Consider the following 17,543-nt stretch of genomic DNA (forward strand, 5'->3'; position numbering starts at 1 on the left):
CAGTATTGGAGCTTCACTTGTGTTTTATTTTAATTAAAGCTCTACTAGTAATGATGCTGGCTGCCTGGCAAAAGCTACTTTCAGGTACGATGGTCCGCAGGTAGATTGGTCAGTGTTATAGACTTGCGCTATCTGGCCTAAAATTGTTCTCCATCCATCTTTCTCTAGAGAGTTTGGTGGTTCAAACATATTCATCAAAACTAAACCCTAATGTCTGCCCTACATGATAACTGAAGTGTAAGTCAGAAATAGTTGGCCTCATAGGTGCAACATTTTTGCTTCGACAAGTCTGATTCTATGTGCTGTTAGTGCCACTTGCCTCCCGGGATGGTAAATTCACCCCCTGTGGAAAATGACATGCTGCTGTGACTTACCTTTCAATAGATATGAAAGGTCAGTTTTCCAAGGTAGTCAAAGATTTCCTACATGCCTAAGACAGATTCTGGAGCGGGCTTGGATACTACCAGCATTCTGTGCTTGCAGCTTTGACACTACACTGGCAGCCCTGGATCTGCTTCAGTGTATTTTCTATGGACATCCTTCCTGCAATAATGGATATACCTTTTGATGGGAAAAAACTGTTTGGTAAAAGATTTTTTGAAGAATTTCACAACAGTTGCGGCGTGGCACACTCACTGGGTCTGACCTCCTTAGTCAAGCAGTTCCATCTGGAGTATCAACACTTCAGCAGCATCATCCCTCCCATCTGGTTTAGACCACACAACAATTCTTTTTCTACAACGGCAGCAGCTCCAGTATCACTTTTTTTCTCCTGATGATGTAGCCTCAGAGCTGGTTTGATTTGCCATCCCTCCAGCATCAGCTTCTGGGTGGGAATAGTGTTACTTACGGTTGGGGATAGTGTTACTCACTTTCTGCCCAAAGTGTGAGTCCATCACAGCAGATCTCTGGGATCCTAGCTGATCCTCACGGGTTATGCTCCCATATTTCTGTCCTTGACTTGGGTGCCATTGCCGATGGAAATTGCTTCCATGCTCCAAAAGTTGAGGGAACGTGGCCTTATACAGATTCAGCAGCTAGAAATGCCATTGACATTTTGGGGAATGCAAGCAACCAAGATGAGTATTACAAATGAATCATGTCCCCCCCCCTTCATCTCCTCAATAGCTCTCTCTCTCAGGGTGTCGTACCCATCTCACTTAAAACAGCAGTTATTGCCCCTATCCTGAAGAAGCCGGGCGCAGACCCCTCGGTCCCCGCCAACTATCGCCCCATTTCCCTCCTGCCATTCTTGGCAAAAGTGCTCGAGCGCCATGTCACCTGCGCTTTGAGCTCTTTCGTGGAGATGTATGGGGTTTTAGCCCCCCGCCAGGCCGGTTTCCGCCCCGCACACTCTACGGAGTCCGTGGTACTTTCGGTCCTTGACAACCTCAGGGAGGGAATGGACACTAACCAGACCCAGGCTTTGGTCCTCCTCGATCTCTCAGCCGCCTTTGACACGGTTGATCATACCATCTTACTATCCCGTGTCAAGGCGGCGGGGATCGGGGGTACCACCCTGGTATGGTTATCCTCCTTCCTGAGGGCCCGCACCCAGGCTTTTCGCCTGGGTGATTTTTCTGCGGACTTCCGGAAAGTTCAGGGTGGAGTCCCCCAAGGCTCTTCCCTTTCACCCCTTTTGTTTAACCTCTACATCGCCCCTCTTATTTTTTCACTGCAGCAAATAAAGGTCAACGTATTTAATTACGCGGATGACCTCCAACTTGTCTTCAATCTGTCCTCTTCCCCTGCTTCTGTTCTTAATTTCCAATCTATTATGATTCATATCCGGGACTGGATGAACCACAACCATCTGAAACTCAACCCAGACAAGACCGAGCTGGTGTTGACGGGTGGTTCATCCAGTCCCTGGTCTTCTCTGTTTTGGCCCCCTTCCTTAGGTTCCCCACCTGTCCCCTCCACCTCAGTAAAAACATTAGGCATTAAACTCAATTCCCAGCTCACCCTTCACTCCCAGGTTAGTTCTGTGGTGTCTTCTTCTTTTCTTTCATTGCGCACTATACGCAAGGTGTCCCGTTTTTTTTCTTTTGACGCTCTGAAACTGATCACCCTGGCAATGGTCATTTCCCGCCTGGATTACGGCAACGCACTATATGCAAGTATACCTGCATATAGTCTAAGGTGTTTGCAGCAGATCCAGAACCAGGCGGCACGGCTGGTGTTTAAATTGCCAAAGTCCCACCACGTCACTCCCCTCCTCAAGTCTTTACATTGGCTCCCAGTACGTGAACGTGTCCAGTTCAAGCTTGCCTCTATCACCTTCCAGGCACGACTGGGCACGGCACCGGCTTTTATCTCATCTGAGATCATCCCTTATGTACCTACTAGGGAACTGCGCTCATCCACTAAAGCTCTTCTCACAGTCCCGCGGTTCCGGAGGAAGAAATGGGGAGGATCGAAGTTTGCGACCCTTGCTCCACTCATTTGGAATTCCCTCCCTCCAGAGCTTAGAGCCCTAACTCTCTATCCGCAATTCCGGAAACAGCTCAAAGCTCATCTGTTTACTAAATCTTTTAATTAGTATACTAGCAGCCCAGATTTCTCTTAACTTAGTTGTGCCACTCTCGCCCTGATATCTGTAAGTTGTAGCGCCATGAAACCGCTGGTGAACGTGCGCTATATAAATAATTTTACATTCAAATTCAAATTCCCTTATATAAAGTACTTTTTCTGAAGCTTCAGAAGGCCTGTAGTTGAGATATGTGTACTGATTTAGATTTTCCTCGATTCTCAATGTAGTGTACACAATTTCTGCTGACAGATTTGTCTCACTATCATACTTTTGCTTGTCACAGTTTATATGATTTATATTTTACTATCTTCTGTGAAAAAGATTGCCCACAAGCAAGAGTTGTTTCTCTCCCTTAAATAAAGCCTTACCTTATTTCTTTTAAGCCCTTATCAGTTTTTTTGACTTCCCACATCTCTTCTGAGAACTTTCTTGAACAGTAGAACCCTGATTTTTCAATGCCCTCTCACTGTGTAGAGGTAAACAGTTTTATTGTGTGTACACATTTTTGTGGAAATGGGTGACTATTACCTGCTCGATGTGCCCTGGAGTACATCTCAAAATATACTACAAGGTGAAATTCACTGGATTCTGCGGGACAATCTAGAGTATTGTAGATATGCATTTCATAATGAATATTTTTGATGGGTAGACTCCTCTACATGAAACAGCTAGATTTGTGCTGGAGTACAAGCAGATTACTACAGACTAGTGCATTTTTAGGTTCTGTATTTCGGGTACTGACATACATTCCACAGGACCCAGCCTCCCAACCCACTCACTCATCTTCCTCCTCTGCCTTAAAACAACACCCCAGTCCAGCAGGTGGCACCAGAGCTTATCAAGACACCAAAGGGAATGGGAAGTGCAGGACAGTTCCCTTTTTGACATGGTCAACCCCATTTTGTGCATGGTATTGGATGCAACCTTGACTGAAGTGCACTGGGTTCCTGCTGACCAGGTCCCCAGTACCAGTGTCCTTTCCCAAAAACAAAGAAACTGTGCAATTGTTCCACAATTGACAAGACCTTTAGCAACCCCTGCAATTCCCTAATGTGTGGTTTTGCTGGTACCTAGGGCAGAGGTACTAAAGAGGGTTCCTAAGGGCTGCAGCATGTATTGTGCCACCCTGAGGTACTCACCACCAAACTCATGCAGAGTGCAATTGCAGGAAGTGTGAAATGGTGCAGACAAAAGTGAAAACCCAACATGCCACATGCCCTGTGTGACATATCCCTAGATACTGCATGCAATATATGTAGGTCACCCCTACAGCAGGTCTTACAGCCCTAAGTAAGGCTGCATTATATTTCATGTGTGGACATATCTGCATGAGCAGATATGCCTCTGTGCGTTCTAGTTCAATTACTAGATAGTACAGGTGGACATTGAATCTATCTTGAGTACATGTACTGGGCATTGGTCATTACAAGTTTCCCAGATACATGGCCGCTTTATAGAAACACATGCTGTTTGGTATCAAACACCTTGTCTTGATAAATCCCTACTGATGCTAGTAGTGGATTTATTAAAACATGCACCCAGAGGGCATCCTAAAGGTGCCCCCTGAAAACCTACCAACCTCTAGCGTACGAGCCAACTGGTGTAGGCAAGCCTGCCACCACAGACAGGTTGTTGACCCGCAGCAGGTGAGAGCCCATGCTCTCTGAGGGTAGAAACAATGCCTGCTCTGGTGGAAGGTGTTGTCACCTCCTCAAGCAGGATAGCTAGTAATCCGCATATCTTGGTAGGAAGATTCAAAGACCTCTGCCGCCTTCGATATGCAATCCTGGCTTACCCCAGACAGGGGCAATGCCACCCCATCCCAGTGCCTATATGGCACCAGGACAGGTGAGAAATTTAGCTAGTCAGAAGGTGTGTACACTATCAAGTTAGTTACACTCCTAAGGTGGCCTACCTCCACTCGAAAAGTAAAATTCCACCATCTTGGTTTGTAGTGAAATTAGAAACAGTGAGTTAGGGGTATGCCCACTCCCCACAGGAGGTGGTCATATTGGGGGTGTAGGCTTTGAAAAGGTAAGTTGCTCATTGACAAGAATAAAAGAAAAAAGTGTGTATAAAGCGAGAACTGGAGACCAGCTGCGTGCTTATGGAGCCAAACCCTGCCTGCCTGCACCTGTCCCGACAATTGTGATAAACTGACTCGTCCTGCCACTATGCAGCTGCCAAGAACCCTGGTGGACTGCCAGCACTTAGCAAATTGCCAGAAATATCCCTTGGAGCAGAGTAGCCACTGCACTGCAGCTTACCAACACCAAACAGCAAAGTCCAGTCCACCATTCTGCCATTCCCCAGTCTCATCGACACAGCAGCCACCCAGAAAGAGGCCTCCATGCACCAGAAGTCGGATCCATCTCCCCACCTAGTAGGAAAATGCCAGCACCAACCAGAGCTGCACATGACCAATACCCAGGGTACTGGACCCCTAGCAGCAACCAAAGCCTGCTTGACTCCTGTCCAGTCTCCGACAGAGCAGCCGTTGAGGGACGTCAGCACCACAGAGACCCACTTTGAGAGTAGCCCAGCTGTCCTGCTTTTGTCCCCCTCAACTGGTAAAGACAGACAACCGTAAGTGCCCATGACGCACAAGTCCAGCCGACCTAACCACTCTGCACCCGAGCTCCCCAGTCCGGGTTCCCGAGAACTGACTTTTCTTCCTTGCTACCAGGGCTCTCATGAACCGAGCCCCCTGTTGGGAGCTCCCGGACTGGTCCTCCTCTGCAGTCTGTTTCTAGGTGGACCCACTCTCCTTTGGTGTAGTGGGCAAAACTATCAACCCGACCCACACCTCTTCAACCCGGGCACTCTAGGGCAGGTAAAGACGACTTGCTGGTGGTTTTTGGGACCACGGCCCCCTACCACATTAAGTCCTGAAGAGGACCCCCGTAAACCTATAGCAAGTGATTGCATGGGGTATATTCATTTTTTTCCCATAGCCGTGTATAGACACGGTTAAGTGAACATTTTACTTACCTGTAAAAATCAATATCTTGAAAGGTACTTACTTGATGCAGAAGTTCTTGGTGTTGAAATTTATATAAAAATATGTGTTGTTTTTCTAAATTGGTCACGAATTCCTGAGTGTGTGGGTCATTTATTGGCTCTGTGAGCACAACAAATGCTTAGTACTACCCTCTGATAGACCTAAACTGCCCGCCCACACTACCACAAAATAGAGCATTTGAGTTTTTTACTTATGCTTCTGTAAACAAAAAAGGGTTGCCTGAACTCTCAGCACAGTGTATCTCGGTTTGGTGCATTATATAGAGAGCCAGCTTACTACAGGGAGTTTCCATCAGCCCTCGATTTATCCCTCTATCAATTCCATGAAATCGAAGGTGTGACTCCCTCCTCTATAAACACTATAACAAAAAAGCTCCTGAAAACCTGAAAGCCTACGTTGTAGCGTTGCATCAATTACCATTTCTACCAACTCTACATCAAAATTCTGGTTACCCTTCTTCCCTCCTACCCACTAGGTCTATCTCATACCATAACAATTCTTCTCTCCACAACTTGCCTCTCTCTTCCTCTGACTCTGTATCATATTTCACCTCCAAACATTGCCCCCATTTCTGGCCCTGGGCTCCCTACTATCAGTCACTGCATCTTTAGCATACTTGCCACCTTCAATTCTCAAACAAAATATATGTATCCCATTCTTAAGCATTCTTTCCGCAACAGAAAGGAAGCACCACATCCAAAATCATCTGACTCACCTCTAGTACTTAAAGTTTCTGGTTAGGGGAACTCCTATTCATTCTGTAACTTGAATCAAGTACATCAGAAAAACTAAACAGTTTGTTGCTTTTGCATAATTCTACTTTGGCATCCCGATCTCCAGGTCTGGAATAGCTAACTGGATTGTGAAACGCATTCAACCCTGCTGTACTAAGGCAAAGCACACTTTACCAACCCTACCAAGGGGACTTCCCACACGGACGGGTCACTTTCAATGTTGACTAAGCATTTTTGCCTGGCCATTAAATCACACCAAGAACCACAAGTGGGTCAAACTATTTTAAAAATGTTGTTTCACACATCTTCTGGAAACCCACTGCTTTAGGAAATGGGTACTTCTTTTCAGTCTTTGCAAAGCAAGTGATCTCCAGCTACATATGCTACAGGATGTAAAAGTTGCTTACCCAAAAGAATCGGTTTGCAGAATGTTTTGTTGTCCGTTCAGTTACACCCTACCGGCTTCAATGGATGCAAGTTTGTGTAACACGTAATATTCTATGTTTTAAAATAATATTTGTACTGTTCTCAAGTACACCTACATTATACTGGTTCACACCTTCACTCTTACACTTACCTGTAAGGAAAAAGTAAATATAGGTGGAGTCTGTGTCCAAGTGCTTTGTGACTTTAATGAGAGTTAGCATAAATAACCTCAAAACTGAATAGCCCTTCTTTAAAGGAAAAGCTAGTTGTCACATACCGAGCCCAGCACTAGATGGCAGAAGTATAAAAATCATGTAACTGTACAGTAATAAAATCTGCAAAACCGGTTAAACTATTTCTTGGGAAATGTTTCTGTAACTACACATGCTTTGCTTAATCCTATGACTGATTTTTGAGGGTCAGACTTTAGCAAGTTGTTTTTCTTTGAAAAAAGACTTACAAGCCACAGGTTTCACTCGGAGGCCATCCTTTGCAGGCAAAGCGCATGAGCACAGACTTTTAGATAGTTTTTTTGTTTTCCATCGGATTTGGACTTGCACAGACAAGACTCCGAATTTCTATGTGTTATTTACGTTTCTTCAAGCCCGCATGAGACTCTTCGATATCCACTCTTGGGAAAATCTTTGTTCTCTGTATTTCTTCTCTTGACTACTCTATCTGGAGACTGATGCCTCAGATCAAGTTCCCGAACATCAAGGCCCTTGTGCCCTCCCTGTGACTGCATGCCCCTTACACCTTTGCATCAATAACTCCAATATCCCAGAATACAAAGCCCCACAGGGTAATGGAATGGGCTCCCTTTCAGTACTACCCCCAGTGCCATGTGAAGTACCTTTGGTCGGATCACCGCAAGGTTTTTAACCACCTCCTCCACCTCTAACCATGACAGAACCTCCTTTAAAGGTGTCCTTGCTTTCTGCCCAGAAGCTTCTCCCAAAGGGAGAGGTGTTGGGTGCATCGAAAAATTTACCAATATACTGCTGTTGACACACCGACATCTTTGATGAACAGGCCACTTTGGCGCAGGCCCTTTAAGATCCTGCCCTAGCAGCCGTTGCCAAGCCTAGAGGCAGTCTTCTCCCGGGGCTCTGACCTGTAGGAAAAAGAGGAGGCTCCAAAACCTCAGAGACCAGCGACCCTCAAAGGAAGACCGCCGCCCCGTTCATAAGTACGGCTTGATCCACCACCCACTCCAAGCATCCGAAGCAGCTTCACGCTGAGGCAGAGCACCACTCCTGAGGGAATAGTATTCTAGCCTGTGTACAAGGCACCACAGTCTCTAGGGTCCCTGCTGCCTTCGGGTTCCAGTCAGCGCTGAATAAACGCCTCAGATCCAGAAAATGACAGTGTCAACTTCTCTTTGCTTTAGAGCCCCAAAACCACCATCAAGCCTCAACTCCACTTGAAGCCACCAGCACCGAAACCTTTATGGAGTCTGAGGTCGATGTTGAAAACACTTGTTACGACTGGCACCAAGTACTCCGAACTGTCGATCCTCCAAAGGCTGCAGGAGGACCTTTATGCGAGCCAGAAGTACCTCTTCATTCATCCCGTTATTGGGAAGATAACAACAAAGCCACCGCCACCGAAACCCACAGAAACTCGACCTCAAAGTAAAAGGCTGGCATTTGAGGAGCAACCTTCATCAGTGGCCCCCAGACTCCCATGCCAAAGAAGAATAGAGATTTAGGCACTAGACTTTTCACACTTATGATCCTCCTTCAGCACCACCTTCTCCTCCACCACCACATTCTCCTCCACTACAACCATCACCACCACCGCTATGTACACACCCTCCACTGTCCCCACCCGAGTTACGCCCACACTCCTCCGATGACCCAGGCAGAACTTCGAGTCAGGGCCCACAGAGGACCTTTTGAACAACTATAATACTGATTCCCCCCACACACTCACCCTGGGTGACCGAGACATCAACAATTACCCTGTTAGGGTATCACCCCAGATGATACCATGGCCTACCACTAGGTCATCCAGCAGGCAGCCAAGTTCACATGGTGGACTTGCACGTCGTCCTTGAGTAAGATGATTTCCGCAACAAAGCATTGTCCAAATCAGAACGGACAGTGCAGTTCTGCCCATGTTAAAGGGCTGTTTTGAATGCGCCTATCAGATAATCTCAGAATCTTTCACACAGTAGCCCAACACCCAGCGCAGCCAAAACACTTTAACACAGCACCTTTATTTTACAAAATGCAAGGACTCTTTCTCTTTTAGAATAAGGCTTTGGGTTTATTTTGCACAATGCTCTCAAAAGCTTTCCCAGATTTCAAATAATAATTCACTGTACTTAAAATAAATGCTTTGTGAATTACTTTGATTTGTTTGGCGCATCTACTTATGTGGTCTCAATACATGTGTTCTTAAATTATGGTTAGAGTACATGTATTTGCTAATATGCATAGATATGGAGTATCAGTATTGTAGTAATCCACACAATACAGACTGTTCCTTATAATTGTTTACTTTAGGACAAATTGGTCACGGACCACGTTTATATTCCTGTACTGTACCCAGGTCCGGTTGACTTATTGGGTATTCCCCGTTATCCATAACATTTAAATTAATGGTTATCACAGCTTTTATCTATGCATTCAGTTTCATAATGCTTCATCTTCTGATTTTCCCAATATTTTCTTGACTTGATTGATTCGGCATTGATATACAAAGCATCTACTTACAGTGCTATCTTCATTTGAGTATAGTCTGCGCTTTTGTTTGCAGTTCTATCCTAGATCTTCTCCTTGTACATTGGATGGTTCTCTCGCAATAGGTTATCTATCACTTTTCTTTTTCATTTTGTTTGGTATTTTTAATTGCAATAGTGATGATAAAATGTATATCAATACTGAATGTCTTTCTTTGTTTGGTCCCTCTGCCATGTTTCTTCTTATTTCTTATACACCCGTCTAATAATTTTGTTATCTCATCCTCCCTTCTCTCTCCATCTCCTTCTCCCCTTGCCCCCTTTTTGTTCTGCATACTTTATGGACTTATCTTCTGCAGGAGTATGGAATCAATAAGGAGGAGAAGCTGGAAATTGCAATTGGGTACTGCCTTCCCCTCCTCAGTAAGATTCAGCTGGATCTGCAGAGAACTCACGAGGATGAATCTGTGAACAAACTGCACCCCTTGTAAGACTCCTTATTTTAGTGAATCATGTATGCATGTGAGAAGATCCTATGCCTCCTGTGTCAGTACCCATGCATGACTATTCTGTTTTTAATAGCCCATTAGCAGGGCCTTTTTTGTTTAATGATTCCTTTTTAAAACAGGGATTTAGGTGGAATTAAGGTTAACATTTGAAAATCTGTCATTTGTGTATTGTATATGTGCTGAAATGCCTACATTCTTTCTTCTAAAATATTCTTGATTGATCTTTCTCCTATACTCGCCGTTCTTTCCCCTGTTAGTATTTAGAATGAACTCCCCAATCCTTCCCACCGCATTTAGCATGTAAGCTGCATACTTAAGCAGTTTCCTGAACTCATTCACAGAAGACAAGAGGCATATAGCTGTCTTTTTCTTTGCTTTGCACACTAAATGAACAGGAATATCCTTAAAATCACTACCATTGAGCCTATGATTCATAATTTCTCCTCGACTTATTACTCTGTGTCTTACGAGGCCTATAAAGGCACATGCAAAGAATACTCATACTGTCATTTGGAAGTCAACGTGACACAACAGTAGTAAGGTAATTGTTTTGTCATATTAAGGAGACCAACATCATGTTTTTTACTTATATTCATAGATTTCTATCATACTGAAAACTGCTGTTTTAACAAAGATGTGTGGCATTGCCTGTATAGAATGTTTAGTCAGGTGAGGATGTTTAACTGCACCTCTTGATTAACCTTCTCTTGACTGCATACATTTTCTTATCCAGCTTCTCAGATTGCATCTGTTCTCATACATTCATGTTCCTTTCTTCACTATTGTGGTGTAAAATTATTTACACTTGCCTGTCATTGTTCTGGTTTAGGTACTCAAGAGGAGTTTTGTCTCCAGGACGCCATGTTAGGACACGTCTGTACTTCACCAGCGAGAGCCACGTTCATTCACTGCTCAGTATCTTCCGCTACGGTGGATTACTGGATGTAAGTTTTTGATTACATTTTCCTTTTTCAGAGTCGTTCCCTTTTGATGGTGTCTCCTCACATATAAGCTTCTCTGAAGCACTTCTTGTGGTCTCTCTCTTCTTTTTTGTAACATATCTTTTATAATGATGTTTTTTGTTGCTTCTGCTGTCTGTCTGGCAGCCTCTTCTAATATATTGCTTGTCTGGATGCCTTCCTAGGGTAAGTCCAAAATTTGAAAGACAAGTCAAAGAGAAATCACATGTCCAATTGAAGTTCTTTTACTTCTTGATTCTCCTGCTCCAGAAATAGGTCTCATAGTTATGGCTCTATCGGTCCAACTTAAACTTTAAAAAAGCCTGATCTTAACTTCGATGGCCAACTTAAACTTGATTTTGAAATTGCTTATGCCTAAGTTCTCCAAATGCAAAAAGAACTATTGATGGACGGAATGCTGAACAATGTAAAACACTCACCCCCAGTCAGAGATTTGGGCCTAAACCCATTGTTTTTTTGCTCACCATGCTGTTCCAGTTTGGATCCAGCCATATGCAAATCAGTCATGGCCTTGCTTCCCATGGGAACAGACGAGTCAGAACACCAGGCCAGGAACTTCTAGACCGGAAATAAGCATCCTAGGACCAGTTTCGAGGTCTGATCCCTCATCAGTCAGGAGAGCTTGATTCCAGTGGTATGGTGAGCACGGGACCCACGTCTGGGCATACCCGTCCCACTCATGGTAGCAAGTGCAAAAAGAACAATTGATGCTGAACAATGTCACACACTCACTCCAGTCAGAGATATGGGCTTAAATCCATAGTTTTTTAGCTCACCACGCCATTCCAGGATAGACCGAGCCTTATGAAAATCATGCGTGACCCTAGATAGCTTAAATCCAGTGGCAATGCGAAGACGGGATGGCGTCCATCATTTGTTTTTGTTTTGATTTTTCTTTAACTAAGTTCTCCAGGCAATCATCAAATTGCAGCCTTCAAGGAAGCATGCTGCAACTCTTTTCAATTATTTCAGATCCCTCTTGTGCATTTCTGGCCTCCATTAACCCATCAATCCTCCAGTTGGGTTTTCTGCCTTGATGTTGATTGAGCGCAGATGAATTCTGCTCTCTCCTCCCGTGCTGCACCTGGACTCCTTTGCCTCAACTCCTTTGACACGTTCTCCATCAGTTGTTCCAGTATAGGCATTGCCTCCAGGTTCCAGAGGCCCAGATACCAAAAACCACTGTGATTTCAGATTAGGAACTTGATTCACCTAGGGTACCTCTCATGTTTCACTTTTTTAAGAGGATGTTGGCCCGCTTTGACTCTGATTCTGATATTCTCAAGGCTTGTAGTATGTTACCCATAATGAAGAAGATGATGAAGAAGCAGACCACTAGCTCCTTGCTCATACTGATGGTGACACTTAGTTGGACGTGCCAATGACAATTGTTTAAACATATCATAGGAGATTAAATTGAACTCACACTCTTCTGCAGTGTTAGTTTGCAGTGCTGCAAAAGTGCTAGATTTACATGTTCCTACAGTGGAGACAAAGGCCAACTTCCTGACTGAAACTTTACAGACCCTGATGCAACATCCTTCTCAGAGACTTACAGTACAGGCTTCTACAACCAAAGGGAATCCAAACTCTTTTCCTACTTCTCCAGTAGAGATTAAAAAAAAATACACACTATGGGTAAGAGAGTCTTTGCATCATCTGGCCTAGCGCTTTGATCATTGATTGCTATTTGTCTTTGGGTTGACACACTTTTGCCTGGTGAGTGAGGTTTTGCCTGCTTTGCCTGAAAATATACAAAACTTCTTCGCTCAGATAGTGCAGGATGTCCAGGTTGTGGCAAATATATTTTATGGTCAGCCTAGAAAACATGGATCTTTTGCCCGAGCTTCATTTGTGGTTATGTCCTTTGAAGAGGCTAGATTCTTTGGTATAAAAGCAGAGTTTGTGTTAGAGCACTTTATCGGCAGTGGGTCTAGTGCTCAATAATTGAGGTCACTTCCCCCTGTCTGCCAGTCCCATTACCTGTATCAGGCATTTAGTGCATATTCTTGGGGCCTTTTCCGTTACCAGAGGCAGCCCTCACGGTCTGTTCAGCAGCCAGTTCAAACTTTTCATAACATCAGAGCAGGTTTAGTGGTAGGGAAAAGAGGTCACCAACAGCAGTAGTTCTCACCTCATCACCAAGTGTAACTATCGCAAACCTCTTTAGTTTTCCCTGCATCAGCAGTTTGAGGTCAATAGGAGGCAATATGCAGCAGTGTCTGCTAGGCTTGGATGCTCAGAACTGGATGCTGTCCCTGGACTGTAGAATATGTACCTTCCTGTGCCAGTGCTGCACACCTACAAGAAGTAGCTGCACTTTGTAGTGGGTTCGGACCACTTTCAATTCACCACTCTGCCCTTCGGCTTGACATCAACCCCTTGGATATTTATAAAGGTTCAATTGGTGTTCACAGCCTTTCTTTGTAGGTCGAGTATTCACTTGCTACCATACATTGACGATTGATTGGCTGTTGGGTGGCTTCCCTTGAGTTAGTCTCGGGCCACCTTCAGACAACAGTGTCATTACTGTCTACTATGGGATTTTGCATCTACATGCGTAGCTCCCAACTTTTGCCAGTTTTGAGGCTTCCCTTGGTGGGGTTGATTTTCAACATGGTCTCTGAAGTCTTTTCCACTGTTGGCTATTCCACTGTCTCAGAGACTCCATGGCATCCCAGCTATGATTCTGATGTTACAAACAAGAGACACTCTCCAAGCGTTGGCAGTTCTGAGACTACTTGGTCTAATAGTGTCCTGCACCCTTCTGGTGCCTCGCACGCAGTGGCACATGCCGCCTTTCAATTGAGTGTTCCTCTACAGTGGTCTCAACATCATGGATGCCTTACAGACAGGAATTGCATCTCTGACAGGCAAGCCAGGACCTTCAGAGGTGGGTGTTAGATGCCAGCCTGACATGAGGCAGACCGTTCTCTTCACCTGGTCCGGATGTCTCGGTGGTGACTATTCTGGCAATAAATGTCTTGAATGACCACATGTCTGCCAAAGCCACTCTATCTCTAGACAAGAAATGAGGGTGTCAATATGCCATCAGGTCTTTCTTCCAAACATCAGAGGAGCCAATTCAGAATCTGGTTCTGATGCACCCCATATTTCCAGGTGAGTCAGCGATTTTACAGCAAGTTGAGGCCTTTAGAGAGGACATGCTACATATCCCCAGCACTCCATCAGTTCACTCTGTCATGCCTTTGGGCCTCAAGGATCTTCAGGGCCCTCCAGTCGTACTACAGCCAACAAGTTCGTCTTCAGTGCAGTCTGTGCCCCTCAAACCCTCTTTGGGTTCTGCACCAGCTTTGATGCCAACTACAGTTCTAGTTCCAGTCCCTGCACCTCTGCCTCCGACATCTACACTAATGCCAGAAAAGGAAGCTCACCAATAGTGGTGTCTGACTCCAAGCCAAACTCGTCTCAGCCGAGGCCTCACTCCAAAACCACCCGAGTCTAGCCTATTGGTAATCCTTCTGATTCTAACACACTATCCTTAACACACAGCTGTGCACACATGCTGGATCAATTTTTTTAATTGATTTCAGATGATGACCAGAACTTTGGTAATGGTTAGAAATGTTTCCCAAGAATATGATGAGGATATTTGGGTAGAAGAATTATAGGATGCTAGTGAGTTGGATACCTCCCCAGATACCGTCCCTGTTTCTCTTCCTGGGTATGCCGCAGAGGAGAGTTTGTGGGTATTTGGATAAAACTATGTTCTGCCCCCCCGGTCAACAGACACTGACCAGCTTTAGGAGACCCTGAATTTCACATGCAGCATCCTAAACTGGAGAACTTGGTGGTACATTTATCCACCAGGAAAGTTAACTCTAATGCCTTCATGGTTCTTCTGCCAGCTTTGCCCTACATTCAAGGATTGCCAGCTGCCTTCTTGGCTACTATACCGATGCTTTATGGTACAGGTCGGTCAGATATTACCGGTGGTCCCAGATTAACTGAGCTCAAAATTATGTAGGATGGACGGGATGTGACACAACTATTTGCTTGCATTGTGCAATTGGCTCGAGGGTGGTACTTTGTCACCATACTTGGATGCTGTCCACAGGCTTCCCCAGAGATGTCCAGTCATCCTTAATGGAGATGTCATTTGATGGCTCTTATATCTTTGGTTAGAAGGCAGCATTGGCTGGAATGTGATTTAAAGAGTCACATCACAGCTTGACCCTTGGGTCTCTCCACCTGCTAGCCAGTTCCCCAACAATGTTGTACTTTTTGGGGCTACGCCAAGGGGTCCCAATACTGTCAGCGCCAGACCTCACTGCGGCACACCAGATTTCTCAGCCTTTCAGGGTCGAGGCTGCAGATCCCAGAAATGGGGTCCAAGTCATCAGGGACAATGTGTAGTGCAGTTCCCTGCACTCCAGCCACTATAACTTCAAAACCCCTTTAATGTGTCCTTTCTGGCACACACCCAACAGCCACCCTGTAGGAGGCAGGATGCGATACGTCTTCCAGGGATGAAAAAACCTTACTTCAGGCGGAGGGCGGGGGGGGGAGGGGTGGTGATCCTCCAAATTGTCCAACAAGCTATGCCCTCCATTCCTTTCTACCCCAACACACCTCCCATGTATACCAGTGCTGCTGACAGAGGACCACATGTCTGTCTTGCAGCAGAAAGTGCAGGCCATTTTGGCAAAAGGGGCCATAGAGTGGGTTCCACCCTCGGAATTAGTAACTGAGTGTTACTCCAGCTACATCCTTGTGCTGAAGAAGGATTGAGGCCTCGGTCCTATTTTGGACCTTAGGCTGATCAACGCTTTTCTGCGAAAGAACAAGTTCAAGATGCTCCCATTAGCCAAGCTTATGTCTGCACCCAGTCCTGGTGACTGGATGGTAGCACTGGACCAGTACGATGCTTAGTTCAACATCCCCGTCTTGAAGACCCATAGGTGTTATCCTCAGTTAGGAGCATTTTCAGTTTGCAGTGCTCCATTTTTGTCTCACTAGTGCCCCTTGGTGTTCATAAAATTGATGGTGTTGGGTGCAGCACACCATTTGAGGTCCGGTGTTAGTCTTCCCTTATCTCAGTTACTGGCGTGTGAAGGCAGACTCTCCCCAGGTAGTCATCAACCATCTCCAGATGATGGCGAACCTTGTTAGGGTGCTTTATTAATATATCAAAGTCACACTTGACTCCTTTCCAGATGCTTCAGTTCATTAGAGCCATCCTGAATACTGTGCAATTTCGAGCCTTTCACCAGGTGCGGAGAGTCCAGGATATTTTCGGGCTATGGTCTAGATGTTTCAGCCTCGGTGATGGATTCCAGTGAGGAGGACACTGAGTCTCCTACAGCCTACTGGTCATCCATGCCGTGTGGCACATGCTGGCTCCACAGTGAGACCTGAAGTCCCAGTGTGCGCCGTACAAGGAGAACCTATCGGATTCCATCCAAACAGACTGCTAAACATCTGCAGTGGTGGCTGCTCAACTGTGATTGAGCCAGTGGCAGACACCTCTCCTTACCCCATCTAACCTGACGGTGGTGACGCATGCAACGCTTCTGGGTTGAGGGGGCCTTCTGCAAGAGAAAAGAAAAACTTGTAAAGGTTTTCACAAACAAAACCACCACCATGTAGGTCTGCAACAAGTATGGTGGGTGATGTCTTTGGTCTTGTGCCAGGAATCTCTACACCTCTGAAAGTGGCTGAATTGCCAGAGCATTTCTTTGGTTGTGCACCACCTGGCAGGATCTCTAAAGGTTCGACCAGGCAAATTCAGCCACTATGACTTAAGGGATCACAAGTGACAACAACATCTGGAGGTGGCAGAGGGTGCCTTACAGGCAATGGACAGAACCCTGGTGCCCTCTTTTCATCACTGCCGAGAACTGGCAAAGTCTATACTTCTGTGCTCTGGAGTTTCCAAGGAAGCACCCTCTCAGAGATGCATTTTGAGTAGAGTGGAGCTTGGGACTTCACTAAGCCTTTTCGGCCCTGCCTTGAGTTCTGGAAAAGATCAGGAATCACCGGGCCCATGTCGTCTTAGTGTCTCCGGATTGGAGAAGTAGAGTGTGGTACCTGTACCTCCTGGGCATTAACATCTGTTCTCTGATCAAGCTGCTGCTTCAGAAGGATTTTCTGCTGCAATAGTAGGTCAGGGGGTTTCACCAAGGTCTGTGCAACCTGCACCCCATGTATGAAGATTGAATGTGCAGTTGATTTGGTTTTCCTCCTGAGGTAATTGATTTTATCTTGGCAGCTAGGTGTCATTCTACAAAGTTGGTGGAAGCCGGGCGCAAGAACAGGATTGTGGCTTTGTGCAGCAACCTCCAGGTGGACCCATTATAATCCTGACTGTTGGATGTTTTGTTGTTTAGTTTATCTTTGGTTCATGTATTGGGCACTGTTAAAGACTATTTGAGCCTATGCACTGTTGCCCACTATGTCTATTGACCCTCAAAACAGTCTTTTGGTCCCAATAATGTCAGCTCACTGCATAAGTGAGCCGGATGCACTTTCGTCCCAGTGGCCTTATACAACCTTTTTTCGAGACAAACCGTTAAGGACTTGAATGGCATTCCTGCTAAAAGGAGTAACACAGTGTCATGTCAGTCGAGCTTCCTATTTTCTTTGCCCCACCGGACCCCTCGAAAGAGGAGCAGAGACTCCATCTTTTTGAT

General features: G+C 45.4%; 1 protein-coding gene across 21 annotated transcripts in view; it reads left to right on the forward strand.

Moving 5' to 3' along the window:
- The window catches only part of PPIP5K1 (diphosphoinositol pentakisphosphate kinase 1), a 1,366,868-nt gene that overhangs the window by 930,860 nt on the left and 418,465 nt on the right, over positions 1–17,543 (forward strand). For all 21 annotated transcript variants that reach the window (XM_078683299.1, XM_078683308.1, XM_078683288.1 and 18 more), the window contains 2 exons: positions 9,761–9,888; positions 10,740–10,854. In XM_078683299.1, coding sequence (XP_078539425.1) covers positions 9,761–9,888; positions 10,740–10,854 — 243 coding nt within the window. The remainder of the gene's footprint in view (positions 1–9,760; positions 9,889–10,739; positions 10,855–17,543) is intronic.

This window comes from Lissotriton helveticus, chromosome 3_1 (genome assembly GCF_964261635.1).
Source record: "Lissotriton helveticus chromosome 3_1, aLisHel1.1, whole genome shotgun sequence".
NCBI lineage: Eukaryota > Metazoa > Chordata > Amphibia > Caudata > Salamandridae > Lissotriton > Lissotriton helveticus.